We start from the raw sequence: 25,479 nt of genomic DNA, 5'->3' as shown, positions 1-25,479 counted from the left end.
TTCACTAAGTAATACTTGCGGCCACACCCAGCTTCACTAGTCATTTCCGAACAAGAGTTAGGATTGTATTTCTTAGAAACGGGAAGATTGGATTGCTGAGCCAATTGCAGACAGGGATTACATCAGATGACTCCTCTTCATCCGCAAATGAAAAGTGTGAACTAGATCCTCCCTAAAGTTCCATCCAGCTCAAAATCCTGATTGGGCCACCTAGCAGTTCTTCAGTGCTTTAGCTCAGCAACCCCATCTAGTGTCTCTGTGCATTTAGTAAACATTTAGTGTACTAACTACAGAGAGAAAATGAAAGGTCACTAAAGAGACTGATGTAGCCGGAGACAGCTTCAGAGCAAGATATATGGGTAGTGGTTCTTGGCGATCATAACTAATGGTTAACATGATGTATACTATGTACCAGGTACTGTTCTGAGTGGTTAATACTCATTTAATTCTTACAACAAACCTGCGACAGTGGTACAAATGACACTCCTTCAGTACATGAGGGGAAACTGGACACAGGAAAAAGAACCTGTAATGAGTGGCAGAATCCTATTGAAGACCATCCACTTACCCACTATACCTACATAGTCCAGCCTCTTAGCCACTATTCCTTCCTGCCTCTAGCTGAGAGATATAGAATAATTACCACTTTCAAGACTTTGCATATTGTGACTCATTTACTCCTTTAAGCAAAACTATGATTTAGGTACCAAAAAAATCACAATTTTGTAAATGAGTGGACATAGGTCCAGACAGATGAAGTAACTATCTTAGCTCACATAGCTGATAATCAGCATTCAACCAGGGTAAAGGGAGTGGACAGTACGATACATCTAGAGTATTCCCACTTCCCTAAAATCTTCCCCCGCCCCCATTCTCCTAAATGTCACTGCTTCATTGTTTTCGGTACAGGAAAGGATGAGTCAAGCATCAAAGGCTAGATTCTTTGTTTGGTTTTGGCCTGTTATCTGCAAAGCTAACTCCTGAATATTTATAAGTTGTAAGTCTGATTAATGAATAATGCAGGCTTGTTTACATTTGCTTGCTCTCTTCTGCTTCTCTTTTTGGAACAGATTTTTCCAGGTAAATGATAGACATTATGTACCATAATAAGTTTGTGAGCTTTGCTGTAGGGATCCTGTAACATGGCTTTGATGATCCCTCTTAGCCTGGGGCCACATCTCCATACCTCACTGCTTTGATTACCCAAGAAACACATCTGCTTTATTATTTCCTTATCCTTTCAAAGTCGGTCTTTGATAACTACTTAGCAAATACATCTACGCATTTACTCTGTGCCAGGAGCATAGAATTTTAGAACGGTGCTTGGAACATGGGAATGTTAGTGAAAGATTGCCCTTACCTTCAAGTCTTACAGAGTTGAGTGGGCAGATTAGTAAGTCAGAATGACTGTAAATCAGTCATTTATAACACAGGGTAGTAAAGGCTATATGGGCTAAATGTGACAAGCTTTGGTAATATGCAAGGATGTTTCATTCAGTTTTAAGAGAAGAACAAGATAGGTCATGGTAAGTTTCTCAGACAACTGACTTCTAAAATTGAAATCAACACTTTCCCACCAGACTGGCACTTTCTTATGTCTAGTAACAAGTACCATTTTTTTTTTTTGCTGCTCAGGATTAAAAAAACTCAGTCATAGTTTACTCTTTTCTCATTCACAAATTCAGTGTCTAAGTTAATTTTTGTGTCCAGTTAATTCTTCCTTATCAATATCACCTCCTTTATTTATTTATTTATTTTTGCCCTTCTCTACTCTAAATTAATCCTCATCTTCCCAAGGCAGGACTGTTGCAAAAGATGCCATCTTACTCCTAACAAACCCTCTCCTTTCTCCCTACACCAGGCCCCAGGTGCACTGGCACAACAAATTTTCTATTAAAAAATATTAGTGTTGCTGGGCGTGGTGGCGCAAGCCTGTAATCCCAGCACTCGGAGGCTGAGGCAGGAGGATTGTTGCAAGTTCAAGACCAGCTTGGGCTACAAAGTGAACTCAAGGTCAGCCTGAACTGCATAGCAAGACTCTGTCTCAAAAAGACAAAAACAAATATATACATATACACATCAATGTTTCATTTGATGCCCAGTAGTTAAAACCACTCTCCTTTTTCTACCCTTCCTTCTGAATTTCCCAGAATGCCCTTGTAAATCTTTGCTTTTGGTCTACTGATACCACTATCCTTCCAACTCACTCATGCTCTGCTTTGCATGCGTTCATGTCCGGGCTGTCGATTCCTTTCCCTTCAGTTCTTTGTTGTTTGTTTGTTTATTTTTACAATATATGTATTTCTAATCTGTCCTTGAAAAGCCATTATAATTTTACCTATTTTGTGATGCCTATCTTATAAAAACTGCAAAATTTGTATGCACTAGCCATTTGGAAATTGCTATGTATTGCATTTTTAAAACATCAAATACAGTACATAAAGGTATAATTCACATATAGCAACCAGATTTCTAATCATGCATGGTTGCCTCAGAGAGGACTTTTCTGATTATCTTACCTGGGAGAGTTTTTTCATAAAACTCTCTGCTCCCAAGCTAATGATGCTCTGACGTCATCTCCTAGTTTAGTTTCTTCAAAGCACTAATCACTAGCTAAAATCATTCATTCATTTCTTTATCACCTGGCTCCCCAACTAAACAGAAAGTGCCAAGAGGGAAGAATCTTCTGCTTTGTTCACCAATGTACTGTTTCTGTCCAGAACAGTTTTCTGGCCCTGGGTACATGTTTAAAAAATACTCCTTGAATAAATGAAGAATGATATGAGAGGGGTTAGAGCAAATTGAATTTTTCCCATGAAACTAATATTGCAAAAATTAATTGAAAAAGCACACAACATTATATAAACTCTAAGTCTTATGTGTAAATTAAAATAAAGCTAGTGTTTCATTTTACTGTAGGGCAGTGGAACATTATATAACACATTATAAAGTCATACAAATCACCAAACCGAGTCTATAGTAAATGTTCATCAGTGGGAGAAACAAATCTAAGTGATTAGTTTAAAAAGAGGCTGATCCAGCTATCAAAGTTGTTTAAGTATGTAGGAATGGAGTAGACGCGTGGCATGGAATAGGAACGTAACCGCCACTATGATTTGAATGCAGAAGAGAGGCAGTTTCAAAGCTCAAGGGACAGAGGTTCTGGTTAATACCATGTAGCTTCAGAAGATTTACATGCTTAATTTTAAAACACAATGCTCTCTTAAGACATCTCAAATTCAAAGCAAAACATCAATGACACCACTAGTAATAAAGCTATGCGTTTGCACAATCATTGCTCAGCGTCACAACTTCTAATACTTCTTATTTTATTATTTCCTTCTTTAAAATTAAAATTACACTATTCAAATTAACTGTAACCTAAAATTAACTCTACAAGAAAATAACTTTTTTTGGTTTTTTGGTTGTTTGTTTGGTTTTTGAGAGAGGGTTTCACTGTGTAGTTCAGGTTGGCCTTGAACTCACTATGTAGCCCAAACTGGCGTCCAACTCACACTGATCTTACTGCCTCAGCCTCCCATATGCTGGGGTTACAGGCCTGTGCTACCATGCCCGGCAAGAAAATCACTTTAGTATCTTATTCACACCTTCAAGGATAAAATGTTTACAAATTCTTTCACTTATGTAGAATAAGATGTGTGAAGTGTAAAATGATGTTTGTTTTTATTATTCTCAAAGGTAGATTTATAGTAAATTTCTCAGAAGCCATTGTCACAATTTAGTTCACGGTATAAAATTGCAGAACAAAAATTTCTTTCGAATGTCACACAGGGCAGCTCATACATATTTCCCAATTGTGGAATTTAATGGGAGGGAATCCTGACGGAGGAAAATCTGATTCCTGTAATGGGAATGCATTAGAAATGTGATACTGGTTTTTTGCAAGATGTACATAATTCCAATCTAAATTAATAAAGCTAATTCATTTGTTTCAGTAGAAAATGATAAAAATAGATTTCATTAGGGTAATAGGAAACTTTCTCTCTAAATTGATTTTCTTCAAAAAATTTCTGTAGGAGTCATAACTCCTCCAGAAATGCTCTCAGGGGCTGATTGATACATGTAATAGTATTGCAAATGAGCAAACTAATAAATAAATAACAAATAAAACAAATAGCCAAGGGTAAATGTCCTAGTTCTATTCCCTCAAAATTTAGCAACAGCAAGTGTGGCTTTAGCCAAATATTCAGTACTTAATTTTGATCAGGAAATGTTCCTACTATTGTGGTTTTCTTTTAAAATCTGGTTTCTACCAAAAGAATAAAAATAAAAAAAAAAAACAGATCAAAGTAGGAAGCATGGAATTTTGTAGGCAACAGTACCTTCATTATCTTGTTAACTAGACAAATTTTTTAGAGGTGCACATATTTGACTGATCCTCAACTGTCAAATTACGTTGACATGAAAGATTTACAATAGCAAGGAGATGATGCTGTGACTAAGTCTGAAAATCTATAGCGCATCAAAGCATCAGATGTTCCTTCACCTGCACGGTCTGTACCTGCTTCTGAATCACTGGAGTAAATGTCAAAGTGAGCTGAAGTTCTACACCATAACTGTTTCTCTGAGTAGTCACATCACACAGCTGTTTGTTTTCCAAAGACTTGTACTTCCACTTTGGCCAGAATACCTGAGAAAGAATAAATACAAGTATCTAGGAGGTATATATCTTTAATATACAAAAGACTAATTGCTTAGTAAATGTCAGTGTCAAAACATACCCACACTATGGGTAGTTGGACTTTTCAAAGAAATTCGTGTACTTTTATGTACTAAACCTTCTTCAGGTGATACTGAAGTAACAGCCCCTTTTCCCCCAAAATAAGACATAGCCAGAAATAAGCAGCCTTAAAAACCACAGATCAGAAATGCCAGCCCACATCAGCCTATCCTACAGAGTAGCCATGGAGCAAGAGAGCAGTGATGGTGGGTAATTTACTGATCCCTATGCAGCATGAATACTTATAATTAATACTTATCACTGTCATGTATTAGTAAAGCTGGAACCTGAATTAAGACAAGCTGTGTCCATAGTCCAAGTTTAAGAACTCTGCTATACTGCTCTATACTACCTTTGTATCACAAAGTCTGGCCAACTAGAAATCTGTAAGTCATTTGTTTACAACTCACTTTTTCTTAAATCAACAGTTGGAAGAGATAAGATAATACTAGTATTACATTATTGGCTATCATAGAAGTAGCATTATTCTAGAAAACCTAATCACCAATCCTTTATACCTTACCAAGAACTACTTTAATAATACTTTCTTGGGAAAAACTTACACTGAAATGGAAACTTCTTTTTGTGGTAGGAGTAATAAGAAAAGGGCATAAGGGTATACAGCACATGGTTAGTACTCTCTCTTGCTACATATTTATATTTATCTATATATGATTGTGCATGTGTATTTTTTTGCAAAGCTGGTACATGCAATGATGGCGGATAGATGGTTCAATGAAAGTGCACATGTCTTGACAATTATAAGCCTGGTAAGAAGGAAAACTGACAGAGAACTGAAAATTCTACTATAAAGCAAAAAATTGTAATAGCCGAGTGGTCATTTCCAAAATATTCATTGAATTCTTCAAAGTGGCAAAGTTTTACTCTAGGCAATAGCAATACAACAGTTAAGAAATCAAATATGATATTTGCTATCATGATGCTTACATTCTAATGTGAGGCATAAAACACTAAGCAAACTACATAATTATTTTATGAACACTGTGAACACGATTGAAATATCTGTGCAATGGAAGTACACAAGTATATATTCAAAGCACAAGCAGGAAAGATATTTGAGTTGATTTTTAAAGGAAAAGGACTGAAATGTTGTTGATAGGGAATGGGAGGCTCAGAATTCCAAGGCAGTACATGGAACAACTGAGCGAAGTCTTGGATGGACTACAGTATGTCCAAGAACTGAAAAGATGAGCACTACCAAATGCGGATGAACAAGGACAGAGGCCTTGAATACAGCTGGTGTGGAAAGCAGGGGCAAAAAGCATGCAGGGTCACAGAAATTGTGCTAATTTTTTTCTTTATCCTAATAATTACAGAATACCATTAAAGGGTCTTAAGCACCCACCTGAATATAGAAAATTCTACAGGTTGATATTAGAGAATATTGGCTTGGTGACTGTAAATACAGGCTCTTGAAGAAATTATTAATCTTCTGGCTGAGTTTCCTTCTGCACAAACTGGGTTCAGACTAGATGAACACTAGGGATCCCTAAAGCTCAAAAACTACAAGTGCATCTCTGTATTCAAAGCCAGATGTCACATACAGGCCACTGATTGCTTGATGAACTTTTCCCACATCTAGAAATGAACCCCTTTTAGATCCAATTATGAGCCATAATTTAACCTATATAATGGTGAGAATTTTAGAGATGCATTATCTCAAAGGATTCAAAAGCCTTCTTTGGGAAGCGGAGGAAGAAGGTAGTGGTAACCAGATGCAAAATAAGAATGATCAATATGTACAAGGATGTGAAGATTAGGCTCAAGAGGAGGAAATTCAGCTCACTGGGAACTTAGGGGCAGCAAGTAGCAGTCACAAGAAGCTTAGGGGTGGGAAGGGATCAGCAAGCTCCTCTTGCGTCAGTACCTTCCCAGCTCCCTTCCCCTATCATTTTTGACAGGCATCGTTGACGTTCTTCAAGTTTACGTAATATACTATGCACAGTTTCAAGATTTGCTCCAATTAAACCCTTTCCATTAAAACTCTGGAGCCTCGAGTGAAGGCTAAACACCTGAAGGACCAGACTTGTGTGTCCCTGCGAGTGAGAGAGGAGCAGGCAGAAGGAATTCACTGGGTCACAGAATTCCAAAGCCACTGGGTTACTGAATGCTACATGGAGATCAATTCTCAAGCATGCTCCTGATTTTACAGAGGAAACAGAAATCTTCGAGTGAGGTGCTATCCCATGGTGACCCTAAGCGGTGGAGTTCAGCCATAGCTCGGTGTCTCTTCCATGACCCTCGAAGGACTCGCGTCTCCCTTCCTTGGGGACCCGCAGGTCTTGCAGGACCGGGGCCTGCATAGGAGACTGGATCCTGGAGCCTCACCAGGCCTGGCGCTTGTCAACTCCGAATCGTGCTGTTTCCTTCCCCGCCACGGGTAGGGGACGAGTCGAACTGGGGCTCTAAACAGGAGCTCTCTTTGACTCCTCCTCCCTGCTTGCATCCTTGCAGGGCTCTCCCGAGAGCAGGGAGACACTAGCAGCGGGATACAAATTTCGCGCGGGCCGCGTTGAGGCGAGAGGAATAGAGGAACGGACCGGAAGTGGCGGTTGTCATAGCGACTGAGGTGTTCTGCCTCTGCCCCGGTTTATCCTCCTCCCAATACTCCCGCTGTGTTTTTACGAGGCCAGGAAAACAGAACGAGGAAGTGGTGACGCATTGGTCCCCCACAAATACCACCAGAAGCTATCACGACTCTGTTGGCCAGTCAGCTTGGGAGAGGACCAGACCGGAAATGGCAGTTTCTATGGTAACCCCAGAGCGGGTTGCCTGGGAGATGACCCCCTTTGGTCTCTTTGAATCTCTGCGGTAGCTTCACCTCAAGACACATCTAACATCTTTGCCTGTCTCCTGCCATGATTCCAGGGAAATACCGCTCTGTTTCTGGCCGGTCTGCAAACAACGTAGGTTGAGCTTTCCTACTTTCTTTTTCTACCCTTTGGTGCTGTCCTTTGCGACTGGCTTCTTTGTCTTAGGTGATGGGTTGTATTACTGGGACCAAGTCTATTCAAGCTGTTTGACCTAGGCTTGAAGTTCATGGGCGGAACAAGGCCCTTGGGGCACATTTAATTTTGTACGATGAGCATCCAGCCTTGTTCTGGATCTGGGCTCCCAGAAGGTGGAGCTGGTCTTCTGCGAGAGGCCCAGGGTCATTTAAATTCCTTTAACTAGTGAATTCCATTTTCTTTTCTTTTTAATTAGTTGAGAATAACCTATTGTTAGGCATTCGTACCTCCTTCACCCGTCCCATTGATTTATGTATTTAGACTTGAAACTGCAAGTGTCAAAAGCCTGAGGTAGCACGAGGAGTGCCGACATTTTGAGAAAAATAAATGAATGAAACCTTTTGATTCTTACATGTGATTTTATTGATTTCAGCGAACCCTCAGAACATGATCATTTACCAGAAACAAACAAAGAGAGGCAGCCTGTTGCATTCTCATTTTTTATTATATGGTTACCTGTATCATGGGGGGAGATGCCTGTATATGTACAAAGGCCAAGAGCACATTTTATGGTTTCTTTTTATATTTCAGGTGAATTGTGGGCTTCATCTTGTTATTCAAACATCATCACTTCCTGAAAAAAACAAGGTAAGATTTAAGCCTATTGGTGTTTAAATTGAAAATAAATTCTTATAAATTCTACACAAATAACATGATTTAAGGAGTAGATTCTGAACTGGAAACTCTGAGTATACTTACTTTGCTCTCCGGTGTAAAGCTGATTTTTATTTGCTGCCTGCCTAAAGTCAAAATTAGCTCTCTTTAAAACAATGTCATTTCATTGCTTACAAGAGGGAAGGTTTTTGGCATTTAAGTATTTTTGAAATGAAAATCCTTCTTAGAATTGGTGGCATGATCAAAGTTTAATGGGGCTTACTACTGATGGTATCTTAGGACAGATAAAATATAGACATTTGGGAGTGTATGACTACACATTCCATTTAAAAGCAAGGAAGAAAAACTAGGTTAGCAGTGGAAAGATTTTAGGTTTAATATTATTCAGAGTGCTTCCATGTGATGAACGCAAGATTCTTTTTTCCCATGACATCTCTGGCATTTCCAGAATTCTTGGCTTTTTATTTGTTTTTGAGATTTTGAGACAAATGTTTTTCTTACTCTCTTGTCTCAATTCAGCATGCAAACGTACTCACCAAACACTTATATAACTACGTCTCAGGACACAACACAGTGTTTCCTCCTTTGGCAAAACTGGAGACTTCCAACTATCACACTTCAGTTATTTATGAAAATGTTAAATATAAGTCCCTGGAGGAATGCTAAAGTAAAGAGCAGAGTTTAAGGTAAAAACATGAAAAACGTAATAAGGATGGTGAGTGGAAGGGCTATTGGTCAAGCAGGTAGCAGCTGATTACACTGTAATTATATGTATGTATAAAAGTGGACACTTGGAATACAGACCATTTGATCATTTCTAGTAAACATCACTTAGCTAGATTAATTGAAAAATATTCCTTATTATAATTGGGCATAATGGAGTCCCCTCCAGATATGTCCTAATTTTCACTGGACAAATCCTATTTCTACCATTATAATATTTCTAGGAATTTTTCTGTTTCATCCAAATCATATCCAGTCCTGTTCTACTTTCTTTCTCTGGGCTTATGTTCAGGGAAAATACTGTTACCTCATACAGATTATAAGAGTATAACGAAAATGCTAAAGTTGTGCTTAAACTATGGATGAAGGAGAGGCATAATGATTCTTTTAAAATAAGCACTTAAAGATTTTTTGTGGATAATCTTTATATATATATTTATTAATACATGTTTGCAGAACATAGTGATCACATTACTCATGAAGGATTTGTACATGTGAATAACACCTCTTAATTCTTTCTTTTCCCCTTCTCTTCTCCTTCCAACCCTTCTCCTCCCCATTTGCAAAAACTCTATTTCCACTTTTCCTTTAATCTTTTTCTTTAAATCCCTTTCTCCTCTTTCCCTCCCCTCTTCCTCATCTCTTGTTCCCCTTCCCACTTGAACTTCCCCGAGTTCATCCTACTTCCTAATTTCTGCCCTCTATTTTGCTCCTTATTTATACTTTGGGTTTCTGACATGGAAGGAACAATGCAATATTTAAACTTGTGTGTGATTTATTTCACTTAGGATTGTGGTCTCAAGGTGCATCCATTTATCTAAAAAAGCCTCAAGTTTATTTTTATTTATGGCACAGTAGTATTCCATTGTAATTTCCAATACAATTTTTTCAGTACACATGCTGTCCTGGGCCACATTTTGTAGGTACTTAGTTTCTGGTAAAGGTAGAATTTTTCACATTGTTCAGCTCTGTATTTTATTTTTATTTTTTCTGACTTTTTACTTTATAAAGAAAATTTTGAAACTTTAAAATAATAGCTGGGTGGCATACCTGTAATCCCAGCACTCAGGAGGCTGAGGCAAGAGGATTGTTGCAAGTTTGAGGCCAGCCTGTGTTACAAAGTGAGCTGAAGGTCAGCCTGAACTGCATAGGGAGACCCTGTCTCAAGAAGACACACACACACACAAAAAAAAAACCCTAAAATACCATAATAAGAGAATAATAATAGTTAATATACTCTGCATCATAATCTTTTTTTGGTGTGGCAATTATTTTAATTTTTTATTTTAAAGAGAAAAAAGAAGACAAATGATGATACGAAATTTCAAAACAAGATAATAGGAGAGTAACCATGGTTAATGCATTGTGTATTATTATCTTCAAAGTAGATTACAAGATATAGGCATGAAAAATAGGTCAAACAAAATTGTGGGTAATCATCTTGTTTTGATTTTGTTTTTCTTAGTCCTACCGGATAATTATTTAAAATCAGTTTTCTGAGAGTCCTTCTTTGAAGGTTTAAGGATACAACTTAGTATGTTATAGTTATAATTATGTTTTAATTGGACATTTAATAGAATTCTAATGATCAAACCATAATGATTTTTTCCCAACCTGATTTTCTTTGTATGTGTTGAGCAAATGACTGAGAAAATGATTCTTTTAATCATTGTATTTATGGTGGTGATGTGGAGAGGTTGACTGGAAGTGTCTTAGATTAATGTGTGTTTTCACCTGATTTCATGTAATTGACTTTCATCTTATGTGTGGTAAAATACATATAAAATTTTTCCAACTTAAGCCATTCTAATGTATACAACTCAATGGCATTATGTACATTCATGATGTTGCGTGAACATCATTTCTATCTAGGCGCTCCAAACAGAATGTCACATCCATTAAGCCATTGCTCCCTATCCTTCCCTTACCCCAAATACCAGGAAGCCACAGATAGGCTTCCCATCCTTATGGGTTTTCCTATTGAAGGTACTTCATATCAATGGAGACATATGATATGTGGTCCTTATGCTTGACTTCTTTCATTTAAAATGATGTTTTCAAGATTCATCCACGTGGTGGCATGTTCTCAATTATTATTTGTTATATTTATTTTCATTATTTACTGCTAAATTATTCTCTAATTTTTTAAAATAATATTTTTCAGGTTGAATTCAAATTTAACAGAGATTCACCATCATTTCCTGGTAGACTCTTACAACATGACCTTGAAAGAAACTACTCAAGTAGGCAAGGTAATATCAGTGAGTAGAGATCTGACATAGTTCATCATCTCTGAATATTAATTGTTTAATAGTGCTCAGTTACTTAATCTAAATAAACTGGATTTAGAAATGGTTCATTGATTACCAAATTAGTTTGGTATCTGTTTAGGTCAGAAATGGTTTCATACATATAGTAGATTTTAGGTGGAAGGCAGGTTACATTAGAGAACGGGAAAAGAGTATTCCAAATATTATATTAGAATTTGGGAAATGGCTAATTAGTGAGACAGTATAGGGACGTAAATATTTAGGAAGTAAGGAAACGGTGGAAAAAATTGAAAGTCAAGAATAAGAAAGAAACCATCTTTTTCCTTACTAGCACATATGACTACAGGTATCAAAAGCCTTAAACAATTGTAGGTATCACTTGGGTTTTTGTTAAGAATGCAGATTCTTCAAGCTCACCCTCCAGCTTCCCCATTCTGACATTGCAGGGCTGGACTAGGATTTAGAATTGTGCATTTTAATAGTGCCACAAGTGGTTCTTGTAGATGTAGTCTGTGGACCATCCTTCGAAAAATACTGCCCCATAGGAGCTGGTTATATTTCTGAAATATATTTTTTACATCAAGGAAAAATTCCTCTATGCACACTTGAATCTTGGTCATTCACTATCTGTGATATGCTAGTGTTACACACTACAGAATTCTTATATACAGCACTGCCTCTACCTCCTAGGAGTCTGTGTAAAAGGAATGATACACTGTACATCACATCACCGTGGGAACATGAGGTGCTTCTGAATATTGATTAACACTGTCTTTTTGTTTGGTACTTCTGGGCCTTCTTCTTGAGGCCGTCTTTTCTCTTCCCTATATCTTACACTCTTACCTTGGCTATTTGCCGGGCCGTTCCATAGTGCAGGAAGCATTGTCTTGCCTTCTTTATTGAGTTCAGTATGTATTTATAGGATGTGTGCTGTGTGCTCAGCACTGTTTTAGGGCACAGAGCTATAGATGTAAACAGGGAAATTCCCTACGAGGGATTATTTTTTAATGCTTGCAGTGTCAATTACCCTCACAATTTAAATAATAGATTTTATTTTTCTCCTTTAAATCATGAATCAGGCTTAAATACTTTACCCCAGCTTTCCTTGAGTTAGAGTAGAGCATTAGCATACAGATTTGTGGATGGTTGGCTAGGTAAATTTATTTAAGTGGTTAAGTATTTCTAGATATATGCTAATGAGGCAATAGTACGGATGTATTGATTTTGTGAATCTTAGATGAATACAGCTTTATATGTCAATAATGAACCACACTAGATAAATTAAAAATAAATTTAGGGAAGAATAAACCTGTTTGGTTTTTCCTCCAAAGGTTTTATTCAAAATCTCTGGATAGGATAGGATAGGATAGGATAGGATAGGATAGGATAGGATAGGATAGGATAGGATAGGATAGGATAGGATAGGACAGGGTATTCATTTACTATGTCCTAACTGCATACTTGGCAGTGTGACTTCTCCATAGTTTTAGCTGCTTCATGCAAAGAAGGCCACACAGCTTACAACTTAGCTCAGTTTGTGTACTCAGTGTTCTATCTCCAAGGGCACAAAACTTTGGAAAAAGTCTAAGTATCATTTTATTGGGAAAAGTTTGGGGACTTCTATCCAATAACCTGCACTCTGATACACTCTGATACCCAACCATTATAAATAATTTCATAGCTTTCAAAATTAATCGAGCATATCACAACCCATCAATCTGATCTTTTATTTACACTTATTAAAGTCTAAAACTTGATCTGTTATTTCTTTTAGGCCTTTTTTTTTTCTTTTTCTTAAGAGTTAACCCTTGTATCCCTGAAATTTTGTAAGAGCCAATTATTCCAGAAAATACTATATAATAAAATCTCAGTTAATCTAACCTTAATTGATTAAATTCCCTAGATAAGAATTTTAAAATACTGGGTGGAGGGGAAGAAGCAACTCTTGGCTCCTAAGATTACAGTAAATCACTAGAAAATGTAAGATCAGGATTTTGGTCATCAAACAATCTCCAAGATAAGGCCAAGTGGCCACACATATACCACTGCACCATACAGCCAACCCCCTATTTGACTGTGTACACATTTATGTATCCATCCACTCATCCATCCACCCATATATCTAGACTACAATGCAGGGAACATTCTTAACAATTGCAGACCATTATGCCTCTTAACACTCTTGAGATCCTACTTACCAAATAAATCATTTAGCACTTTATACTAAAATGTAATAATTTCTGATTTTCTTTTTAATAGAAATAACACACACACACACACACACAAAATGTGCCCTAGTAAGCTGGAAAAACAATTGATTTATCTACTTGGTTGTCTACTGAATTTAGATTCTACCAAGAATATAAGGAATGTAAAATGAGGTCCATCTTTCAAAAAGCTTATAAATTTAATTAGAAAGACAAGGACTATGTATCTGGTAAGTTAAATAGTGATATAAGAAATCAACAATAACAGAGGAAATGTTTCAAGTAAAATTTTGAAATATAGTGGTATAGTTTATATATGTGTCTTTATTAACCAACATATATAAGTGGATGTTTTAACTAAAGAGTCTCCTTGTCCCCAGTTAGTTAGAGGATCTCATGTGTGGATTTTAAGTCCTTTTTAATCGAATCATTTTTGTCTCTTGCTATTTATTGTAAGGTGTAGCTCACACAGAGTGAGCTCATCATGCTGGTAGTGATTATGACTTCTATATATAATAGGAGCTGAAAAGTAAGCATAAAATGTGTTTCTTCACTGGTGTGAATGCAAGCTGTTCTTTGATTTTTTTGCCTCTATATCCCAAGTCTTTTAAAGTTTAAGCCTGCTCTTAAATTGAGTATTAATTAGCTTGAAGTCTTAACAAAATAATTTGAAAAGCTAGGCGTGGTGGCACATGCCTGTAATTCTAGCACTCAGGAGGATGAAGCAGGAGAATTGTTACAAGTTCAAGATCAGCCTGGGCTACAAAGTGAGCTCAAGGCCACCCGGAACTGCATAGCAAGACCTTGCCTCAAAAAGACCAAATAATAATGATAATAATAATAATAATAATAATAATAATTTTAAAAATCTGACTCTAATGTTAATAAGAGAAATTGAAGTTATCTATTGTTTTGAGCTTTCCCTTTATCATCTTTAGCTGACCAGTTATGTTGACTCTGTTAATGTGTATAGTGTAGTTAATCCTTAGACTTTTTGTTTGACTGTTTTTACCAACTGACTTTTCACTCCAAATCCATTTACTGAATTGTGGTTGCTGGGTATCCTGCTAGCAGGTGGTCGCTCCATAGGATCACTTTACTGGGAACATGGTGTCAATTCTAGACCATCATTATTAGTTGTCTTGATAGTCTGTGCTGTTCACAAAAGCAGAATGTAAGCACTGATTAAGCTAGGTGTGAGATACTTTGGTTCAGGCCTTGCAGACCTGAAGAAGCTAGCAAATCTCATTCCTTTACACTTTTTAATCTTTTTAATCTGTGGGGAACTTCATGTTAAATTGTTAGCATATTGTCTGATGGCCTCCTGCCGAGCATGTTAGCTTCCTAGATTTGGTTTTCTTCTTTTCAGTGTATTGGTTCATTTAAGTGACGGAATTCTCTAGTAGCTTTGTGTTCTACTTGATTGCTTATTTCTCCCTTCAGCGACTTTGACATCAGTTGCTGCTTTCAGTAAATTTTCTCTTTATAGAGGGAAATGGAAGATTTCATCTGTTATTCAAATTGTCACCTTTGACCTGTTATTCAAATCTCACCTCATTTTCTGGAGCTTTTTACCATTTCTTCTTGACTTTTCTACATTCTTCTAGTAATTCAAAGTGTATTTTAGTATATGCCTCTCCCCTAATTCATCTATAACCATCTTCATTAAGAAGGTAGTCCCACCGTACTTTTATGCAAATATATAATTCTTTTTTATTCTGCATTTTGTACATATTGTTCTTTTTAATTAATTCCATATACATTTGCCAACTAGATCCAAAGCTTCTTTCTGTCAAGGACATCATGTATTCAAGAGCTTATAAACCCCATGAGGCTGTCATATAGACACCCTATGAGTGCAATAGATTTATTGACATCCACTTTTCAATATTCTCTACTAATAGTATCTTTGCAGTATTTTCTACTAGTAGTAGCTAAACACATAGAGAAAAAGTGATGGCGTGAGGTTTACATCTATTATCCAAAACTACTTTCTATATATTTCCTATAGAAAAGTCATGTATTATGTAGCTTTGTGATAAACTTTTTGATATTTTGAAGGAGATGGAAGAGTAATAAGCCCTTCGCCTCGTAATAAATCATCATGCATCTCATCCACAACAAACCTGACAGAACTATATGGGCTGGAAATGAAAGCTGCCACAAGCTCCTTATCAGCATTTGGAGATTCTTCCATTCAGACACCTTCCAAGTCCAGAATCCGGCAGGGCTGTCATAGTGCTGGCCCAAATATATCTGGTAATGAGGGACTATCATCTCAGTTATAAGAGTTAAAATTTACTCTTAGAAGTCAGGATTATCAAGGGATGAAGGTAGCACTAGAGTAGTTGTATATTTTCAACTCATTTGTAAGGCAAGGGAAAGATTTGGCATACAAAGAACACATAGTCTAGGTTCGAGAAGGAAAGAAGCAACCCCAAATTTAATAACTAATTTCAAATATAGAAAGCTCTGGGAACTCCTAAGAAAGATATTTATAGGTACCAGTGTTGCCCAAATATAAGGTGATTTTATAATTTTGAGATTTCAAACATTTGTCTGAATCAAATAATTTGTATGTCCTTTTCAATAGGTGATCATATTAATTTGGTGAGCTCATCAATGCCATCATTTCCTATTCTTCAGCGTTCTTCTGAAGAGAAAATTCTTTACTCAGACAGGTTGACCCTAGAAAGGTGAGGACAATTTCTTTTCTTTTTTTGACTATGTTACACATAGACATGGTGTAAGATTTGAAAGATGTGAATTTCCCTCCTTCCTTGCTCTTATTCCCCAGCTATCCAGTTCTCTGGCTTAAATATAATCACTTTTACCATAGTTCTGTTGATCCTTTCAGAGGTATGATGAGGAATTTTATACTTACATGTGAAAGGACTTGACTATATCTCAGTATAATAGCTATTTTATTTTATTTTATTTTATTAGTACATGCTTGCAGTATGTAATGTTTACATTCACCTTAGGGGAGAGTAGGTACATAAACTTAACAGCTCTTCTTTTTAATCCTTTTCCCTTTCTCTTCCCTTCCCCATCTTTAGACATATACTGATTACATCCTCTGTATGGTACATGTCACTACATATCCTAGTTCTTTCCATGTCCCTTCCCCTCCCCCTTTCTATTTGCAAAAGATATATTTTTCTGTTTCCCTTCATCTGTCTTTTATTTTGCTCTATATTTCATTTATACTTTGAATCTCTCATATGAGAGAAACCATACTATGGCAACTTTAAAATATGACCATGTTAGCTTTGCATTACTGTAACAAGATGCCTGAGACAAACAGCTTAAAGGGAGGATGTGTATTTTGGCTGACGGTTCAGAAGTTTTCAGTCTGTAATCAGTTGGTTCCACTGCTTTTGGCCCTGTGGCAAGGCAGCATGTTGTGGTGGGAGTACATGGTAGTACAAGCTATTGCCTTCTGGAGGCCAAGAAGCAAAAGAGAGAGAAACAGGAAGAAGATGGGGTCTTAGTATCCCTTCCAAGGACACACTCCCAAAGACCTAAGGTCTCCCACTAAGACCCCCACTGCCCGTGGGCTCCACCACCTCTCAATAGCTCCTTAAGCTGGGGACCAAGTCTTTAACACATGGGCCTTTGAGGGGACACTTATCCAAACAACAGCAGTGCCACTGATGAGAAAATGCTTACAATGTGGTCCTTATATGGGCTCCTTGGGCCCCCAGTCTAGTTCCCTGTTGCTTCCCTGGCCTTTTCTCTTCCTGTGCATTCTTCCTCTCAGTCTGCCTCAGCCACTCCCACCTCCTGGCTGTTCCTCAGTATACCATGCATACCTATACCCCAGGGCTTTTGTATCTGCTGCTCCCTTTCCCAGGGACACAGCTCCCCCAGTCTCTGTGGGCTCAGCCCCTAACCCCTTCAAGTCTTTACTTGGGTGCCATCATCTCAGGGATGACTTTCTCTGGCCACCTCCAAAAGTATATCTCCTTTCACCCTGACACTCCTCAGCCCCCTTCTCTGCTTTATTCTTCTTCTTAGTACCTACCATCCTCTAACATATTAAATATTTACTTATAGTTGTGTGTCTCCTGCTAGACCCTATGCTCCATGAACACTGGGATTTTTGCTCAGTTCAGTATACCTGGCACCTAGAACAGAGCATGGTACAGAATAAGCTCTTGATAAAAAAAATTGTGAATGAATGACTATATTTAGGACTGATTCCCAACTTTATATCTAAGAAGTTATCCAGGATAGAATGGCAGAGGCAGGATCCACCCCCTGACCTGGTAGTATAACCACCAGAGAAAACACCTCTGCTGTACATAGCTTTGGCTTAGCACTGCACACCCAACAATAAGTTGTAAGAGTCCACGTATGTAGTTGGGAAAAAGTCCTCAGAGGTCTGACGTGGTGTTTTGCAGGCAAAATTATACATCAGAACAGTATTGCAGGACTGATGGGTTTGGGGATTCTAAGTTGTAGTTTGGGGTGACTGGTAGTTGCAAAGATGATCCTTAGCAACATGGGCCCCTGGGCAGGTGACACAAACATTGATCAGGTGGAGACTTGCTTATCAAAAAAGACAGGACAGAGGAGACTGACTTCAGAAGCCTGTGTGAAAAAGCTGTACCACAAAGATGCTGTAAGCTTGGGCACAATTTAACCAGGACCAGGATGTGCAGTCAAGGAAGTTGGGTGGGCTGGCAGCATGGGAGTAATTTAGGAATCTTTGAGCGCCCGTGGGTAACAGCGGTGATTTCTGCCACCCTGTGTGGCTTCTTAGCCAGTATGGTGGTGGTGGGAGATGTCAAGAGTAGATGCGAGCTTGAGAAGGAAGGCTTGGAAGAGCTAGACCCTGGCAGTTCTAGGAGTTGAGGTTGGGATGTTCTGGGAGTTGAGGATACTGGAAGTATCCATTATAAGCATATAATTTAGTGAATGGAATGAATTCTAAGTATTACCTATTTGTTAGGAGCATTAAACTATCATCTAATATTTTAAACATTTATTTTAAACCAATTTCTTTAGTTGATTTTTTAAACATTATATTTTCATCAACCATTAACATTCATTTATTTTTTTTTGCTAATAATTTTTTTAGGAGAATTCTGATCACTCTCATGGTTTGACTTGTGCTTGGAGCCCTGATTTATTTTCTGTAAAGCTTATACATTAACTTGTTTTTTACTGACAGGAAATATTTCTAATAAGCTTCTCTGTTAGAGTTGTCCACACACAGAGATGTATTTTCCTTGAAGACTCCTATGAACCTCTCAGAATAGCAGCACTCAGTACTTCCTCTCTGGCACTATTATCATACTGGTAGAATGTACTTACAGGGCCTTTACTTTTTTACTTCACATGTGATGTAACCTTTGCTTACAAGAGGCTTACTGTTTTAAGTGCAGCTGAAAATATACATTACTAATGTTTCATCCTCCCCTGGAGCACTCTAAATACCCTAAGAGTTCAAAGTTAGTGCTGAACATGTCCACCTGACACCTAAGCTTCTGAGGAAATGTTTTATTAGGGCTACCTTACCATTATGGGACTTAACATGCAATTTTTCATTTCATCAAAGTGAACTATAGATAGCTGAATTTCTTGCAGTTGTGAACACCTCTTCTAACTCATGAGCTTGTGATTCTAAAGGAGATACTTTTATATAGTTTTTGCTCTGATGACCTGGTTGCCTGTCAGTCTTTTACATCAATGCACTGATGCCGAAGGCACTTCTCTGGTTATATGATATGGTTCTTTGGATCATCTAAAGCTTTACTACAGAAAACAATTACATTTAAAGTCTTCTGATGTTAAGTCAATATCATTGAAACAATTGACATTGGAGATTTACTTAATATAACAAGGGATTGGATCTAATTTTAATGATTCCCCTTGTCAAAGACTATTATCCTTTTATGCGTGATATAAAATGTAATACAGGTCACATAGTACATGGGAGTTGGAAGTGGTCTAATGTATCACTTACTTCTCAAAACAGAGGAGCACAAAGATACCATTACTACTGTTTGAAAGTTGAGGTAGGCTGCTGAACCCGAATTGCACTGACTTGTTAAATTTTTCTAGGCAAAAGCTGACCGTATGCCCTATCATCGATGGAGAAGAACATCTTCGCTTGTTGAACTTTCAACACAATTTTATAACTCGGATCCAAAATATTTCTAATCTGCAGAGGTTAATATTTTTGGATTTGTATGATAATCAGATTGAAGAAATTAGCGGGCTTTCTACTCTGAGATCCCTCCGTGTGCTTCTGTTGGGGAAAAACAGGTATTGTTTGGAAAGCAGTTTTGTTTCTAGCCTAATATACGTAAGGACTAATGTAGAGTCCTCCGCTGTTTTGATGGCAACTCAGAATTAAATAATATCTCCCCCCCTCCCTGGTACCTGGGATCGAACTCACGACCTTGCACGACAGGCAGGCGCTGTGCCACTGAGCTAAATCCCCAGCCCCAGAATTAAATAAAATCATATGAACTTTTAGGCAAATTCTTGAAAGATTATTTGAATGGATTAAGATTCATTTCATGAGTTATTTTATGAGATTCAGCCTGGCAGTCTGGCAAACCCTATAACAGTTATTGAGTATTTTACTTATATTGCTTTCCAGTGCATATCTTACATGGCCAACTTTGGCCTTAACTTTATGTTTTTTTAGGACATATTTTAAGCATGTGCATTCACGTTAGGCTTGTGTGTTTCACTTGCCACTCTCGGTGTTTGACCAAGTGTACACAGTGGCTACTTTGTGGTTGTGAGATCAATGATTCTTTTCCGATGGTAGCTTTAGTAGGGCTGTGCAGTATTATACCCTGTATGTGTACTTCTCCGGTTCCTTGCATACAGCTGTGTGACACAATGTGGCACCGCAATGGCTGGGTCATTTCTTTGAGGTTTATTTTTGCCTTTTCATTCTGTTTTATTGACTAGGTTTTGCAATGGCTACGAAGAGGAGCTGTGTTAACAAAGTTTAAAAATGAGTAATATCTTTTCTTCATTCATTGCACGGTTCATAACTGACACCCAGATTATAAAGACTGATTTCAATGAACATGTTTCATAACATGTTCATTCAGTATAAATATTTAGTATATGGTAAAGTCGTTCACAGAAATGAAGACCCCTCAAGAAATAGGGAAAACTGTTTATTTTTAAGTTCAGTGAGAAGTGGAAAGTCACGTAGAAGTATTATTGGACAAAAGGAAGGGATAGATCTAATGGCAATGAACTGGAGGGACACTTAGTAAGGCCTGTTTGTTCAGATTGTCCTTGGTATTTCCATGCCTGCAGTCCTTTTTCCTGCTGTAGAACAGGACTCATCTGGATTGAGGGTTTTATGACACACTTTCGGGAAGATAGGTCAGAAATTTTTTCCTGTTGCCTTAGGGAAGAAAGACAGGAAAATGTTAGAGAATGACCTTTCTGCTTCTCCAGTTTCTCAGTTTTCTTCATTTAAAATTATTCAATATGCCACTTGGGGTGGTGGCACATGCTTGTAATTCAGTACTTGGGAGGTTGAGACAGGAAGATCGCCATGAGTTTAAGGCCAGCCTGGGCTACACAGTGAGTTCAAGGCCAGCCTAAACTGCATAGCAAGACCCTGTCTCAGGAAACAAAACAGAACAAAAAACCCTGACCAACCACATTATTCAGTGTGCCAACGTGCCATATTTTGGGATATTGTGTTCTTAACTTGGCACCCTTTATTCCTATTGCCCAGTGATAATTAAAGATACTTTTCCAAGGGTCATGCCCCAGAATTTAGAAATCTTATTTTTCCTTTGCAGTTACTCTGAAAGTTCCCATCAGTGTAGTTCATTGCCCACAATTAGCTCAAGTGTTAGATTGATCATTACAGAGCTGAGAGAATTTGGAGGGAAATTATAGAGTCATAGAGTATTAGAGCTTAATGGGATCTCAGAGACCAGCTCTCTCTTTTTATCAGTGTGGAAATGGAGTGGTCAGGTGAACTGTGCCAAGGCAGGTATTACAAACTACACCATAGCACATTCCTTCATGGCCATTCCCTGAGCGAAGGGAGGAGGGAATTAACTTGTCATGTACTTAAGCCTTTCTCTTCTAGGTGTCCCTGTTACTGTCCCAGACATCTTGTTCCTGCTCTCTGATCATCAGTTATTGATTTCTTTGTCTAGTTTATATTTATTCTTTAGTACCACTAGCTTTATGTCTTCCTCTTATGCCTTGAGTCAAGATATTTTTTAGAGCTTTTCATCTCTTTTTTTGGTTTTAAACAGCATCTCAGAGGTGGTCTTGGTTCCAGCCATTTAAAATTATGACTCCATTTATTTTTTTATTCCTGAATCTACTTTTCAGTCTCTCTGGCTTCTCAGAAGTAACATGTTTGTTTTGATACTTTGTACCTAGGAGACAGTAGTCTAGCTGTCTGTATTTAATTAAGGTCTCTTCCAACTGTAAGAAACATAATGCCTTCTATTATATCCTTATCTTGGTGAAGTAAAAGCAGAATAATGCTAACTCTTCTGTCTACCTCTCCATCTTTTTATTTTTAAATGTTGTAGTTTAGTTTCACACAAAGAGAGTAAATGTTGCTTCAAGAAAGTAAATGCTGGTCAAGAAATGTTAGTGTTCTGAAGTATTGAGTGTTTCTGAAGGATCCATAAAATGTGACTCTGATCCCTAACACATCTGCCAAGAGCTCTCTGGCCAGCTGTCACAGCAAGGGGCCTGCGAGCTTTGAGGAAGCAGAGCTATTCTGTGGCAGTACTTTAGTAAGCATTGGGCAAACCTGCCTGGGAATGCACTTCTGTCACCTTGTCTTCTCATGTGTTTCTCTTGGGTGACTCACTTGCTCACAGTGATTGGGTTCATAAAGCTCTCTCCCTCCCACATTGCAAAGCAGTGCCCCATCGTTTAGTCCAGGACAGTGGAAAGCCAAACCAACCTCAAGCCTCTAAGCAGCTCCCAACAAAGATTTCTCCTCTAAAGCTCGGAAGACCCCTGGTAAGACTCCTTACCCAAATTCTCCCAGTCCCACTTGCTGTTGATGTTCTTGCTGCCCAATTTTTCCCTCTTTATTCTCCCCTGCTTATCCTGTCCAGATTTTATAGTGCCCTCCTGATCACAGGCTAGTGATCGTTGTCTTCTTCTGTTCACCCAGGACTATGGATACAAAAACTGTCAGCCGAACCTGAGATTGTCTGTTCTCTTCCTTTTGACTCCTTAAGTTCTCTACTCAGGATTTGTCTCTGACACCTGAAATGCTAACCCTTCTTATAGGTGCTGGAAGGGGTCTTTATCCTAGTCTTGATAACAGAATGTGGCCACTGTGGATAGACTATGACATAGTCCTAGAGGCCTGTGGCTGCTGAGGTGATGGGTGAGCCCACTGTTTTTTGTGTTTAAGTTTCTGTGCAAGAAAACCTTTAAAAAAAAAATCATTCAGGTCACATTGGTGTCAGTGTAAAACCTTTATCTAGGAAAACTTTTGTTAAGAGTTTTGTTTGTTCTCATCTGCTTTGGCTGTTAGTTTAGCTATTACCAAGAGATGTAAATGATATGATGGTATTAAGCACCTGGCTCTACATGAAGGCTAGTGGATCTTATGAGTCCAGCAGAATTTTGATGGTTTGGATGAAATGAGGAAAGTTCAGAGAGGTAGGGCATTTTCTAGGAAAAGAGAACATTCTACCATGTCCTGGTGTGAGATGGGAGACAGGTGTGGTCATAGGGAATATGATATGCATGAAAGGGAGAGAGAAAAACTAAAACCACTACCGATGATACATCTGGGTGTGATGAATATTTTTCTTAACTAAATTGAGTTGAGTTGCATGGTGAGATAATTCTTCTTTTGGCAATGATATAAAAAGGCTGAGGTCAAGTGAGGACAGAAGTTCATGGAGTTTTATTATATCATTGTGTTTACATGGTTATTAGCATATTACCAAAGTTTCAAGAGGTGATCCAGGTTCAGGAAGCATTCAGGGAAGGAGAAATGGTTCTTTGAGGCAATAAATAATGACAAGAGAAATAAGTACTGAGAGATATAGTGATAAGAGTGGATTGCATGAGATTTTGTCCATTGTGTGTTCCCTTTTCCCTGTGAAGGCTGTAATGTGGGAAAGTAGGATCTATAGGAACTGTAACAATTATATGGTATTTTTTGTTGTTACAAGAGTCCACTTTGGCAGTTGGGAGCAGTTGGGCAGGTAGAGTAGCTACAGAAGATAGGAACAAAAAAAACAATAGGTAAGCCTAACCATTAGAGTGTACAAGAGGGGGAATTTTAGGGAAAAATTCTGGATTTTTTTTTCTTGAGATAGAATCTTGCTGTGTTGCTGTCTTAGTTACTTTTCTTGCTGCTGAGACAAAATACCCAACACCCAAAGTTAAGAGGGAAAAGTTTAACTCACAGTTTGTAGAGGGTTTAGTCCATAGTTGGCTGGTTCCAAGGCAGTGTGGCATGGCAGAGGGGCATCACAAAGGAGAAATAGTCCATGGCAAAGCAGGGCAGGGAGAAGGCAGCAAGCAGCAAGCGAGTGACAAGTGATGACCCTAGGCCTCTTCTCCTTATATTTTAGCCAGGCTACCAGGCCTTAGAGTGGGTAGCACTCACACCCAGGGTGGGGCACCCTTAATCCTACTCAGAACTATGCCAAACCAATCAGTGGATTAATTTAGTAATCACACACCCTTGATCCCAGCATCACATTCTAGATCCAGCCACCTCTGAAAAGCCCCATCTATGACTGCGTGGGGCTTTTGGGGGGCATCTAGACACAAGCCATAAGCATTTCTCAGGCTGGTCCTAAACCCCTGGGTTCAACTGATCCTTCTGCCTCAGCCTCTTGAGTAGCTGGGGCTACAAGAGCATGCCATTGTGTTTGATGTGCATGTGTACATCGTGTGTGTGCACACGCATGCATGTGAGTGTTCTATAGAAAAGTTTTGGCTTTTCACAAGCTAGCAAGTCAGAGCCGAGCATGGTGGTACATGCCTGTAATCCCAGCACTTGGGAGGCTAAGACAAGAAAACTGCCATGAGTTTGAGGCCAGCCTGAATTACAAAGCAAGACCTTGTCTCCAAAAAAAAAAAAAAGCACTTAGGTGGTGTGCAATTTTTCAGTGTAATAAATAATCCTGTTATAGATACTCTGATACATAAGGCTCATCCATCTAGTCAGTATGTGCATTCATTTTTAAAATATCTATTAGGAGCCTACTTGGTGGCACAGACTGATCAAGTAGAGAGCATGTCAAAATTTCTGCTTTCTTGAAGCTCACAGCTTGGCAAGAAAGACAATAAAAAAGTGAACACATAGACAATATAATTTTAGGTGATAATAAATGCTGTGAAAATCCATTAAAGCAGAGGAAGAGAGTAATGAGGTCAAGAGAGAGGTATTCCATGTAGAATCATCTCTAAGAAGACACTTGAGCTAAGACCTGAATAATGTGAAAGTGTGAACCATGTGATTTGGGGAGAAAAACATGAAGGCAGAACAAATAATAAGTGTGAATACCCTAAGACAGAAATGAACTTACCAGGTGCAGTGGTGGAAACCCTATGGCATGCGTGCCTCAGCTGGCTGTTTGTTATCACTGAAACCTCTAAAAGGTTTGCCACCATTGGTAGAGATTCAGCAAGAAGGCCCTTGTGGCCAGCAAGGTGATTTATGCCTGTAATCTCAGTATTTGAGAGGCTGAGGCAGGGGGATCAAAAGTTCTGTGACAGCCTGGGCAACTTAGTGAGACCCTGTCCCATTCATAGACAGATAGATAGATAGAAAGATAGATAGACAGATGGATATATAGATAGATAGATAGAACTGAGATAGTACTAGGGATAGTTCAGTGGTAGAGAGTATGCAGAAAGTATGCACAAAGCCTAGTATACAATATAAGTAA

General features: G+C 38.2%; 1 protein-coding gene across 3 annotated transcripts in view; it reads left to right on the top strand.

Moving 5' to 3' along the window:
* Positions 1 to 7,355: 7,355 nt before the first annotated feature.
* Positions 7,356 to 25,479, top strand: part of Lrrc49 (leucine rich repeat containing 49) — a 126,935-nt gene continuing 108,811 nt past the window's right edge. For 2 of the 3 annotated variants that reach the window (XM_005393637.2, XM_005393636.2), the window contains exons 1-6: positions 7,356 to 7,668; positions 8,302 to 8,358; positions 11,273 to 11,360; positions 15,647 to 15,844; positions 16,179 to 16,281; positions 19,658 to 19,861. In XM_005393637.2, the coding sequence (XP_005393694.1) occupies positions 7,621 to 7,668; positions 8,302 to 8,358; positions 11,273 to 11,360; positions 15,647 to 15,844; positions 16,179 to 16,281; positions 19,658 to 19,861 (698 nt within the window). In that variant the 5' untranslated portion in view covers positions 7,356 to 7,620. The remainder of the gene's footprint in view (positions 7,669 to 8,301; positions 8,359 to 11,272; positions 11,361 to 15,646; positions 15,845 to 16,178; positions 16,282 to 19,657; positions 19,862 to 25,479) is intronic. The other variant, XM_005393639.2, reaches the window with a different exon arrangement.

This window comes from Chinchilla lanigera, unplaced genomic scaffold, assembly GCF_000276665.1.
Source record: "Chinchilla lanigera isolate Chin_1 unplaced genomic scaffold, ChiLan1.0 scaffold00049, whole genome shotgun sequence".
In the NCBI taxonomy this organism is placed as follows: domain Eukaryota; kingdom Metazoa; phylum Chordata; class Mammalia; order Rodentia; family Chinchillidae; genus Chinchilla; species Chinchilla lanigera.
This window is presented reverse-complemented; position numbering and strand designations above follow the sequence as displayed.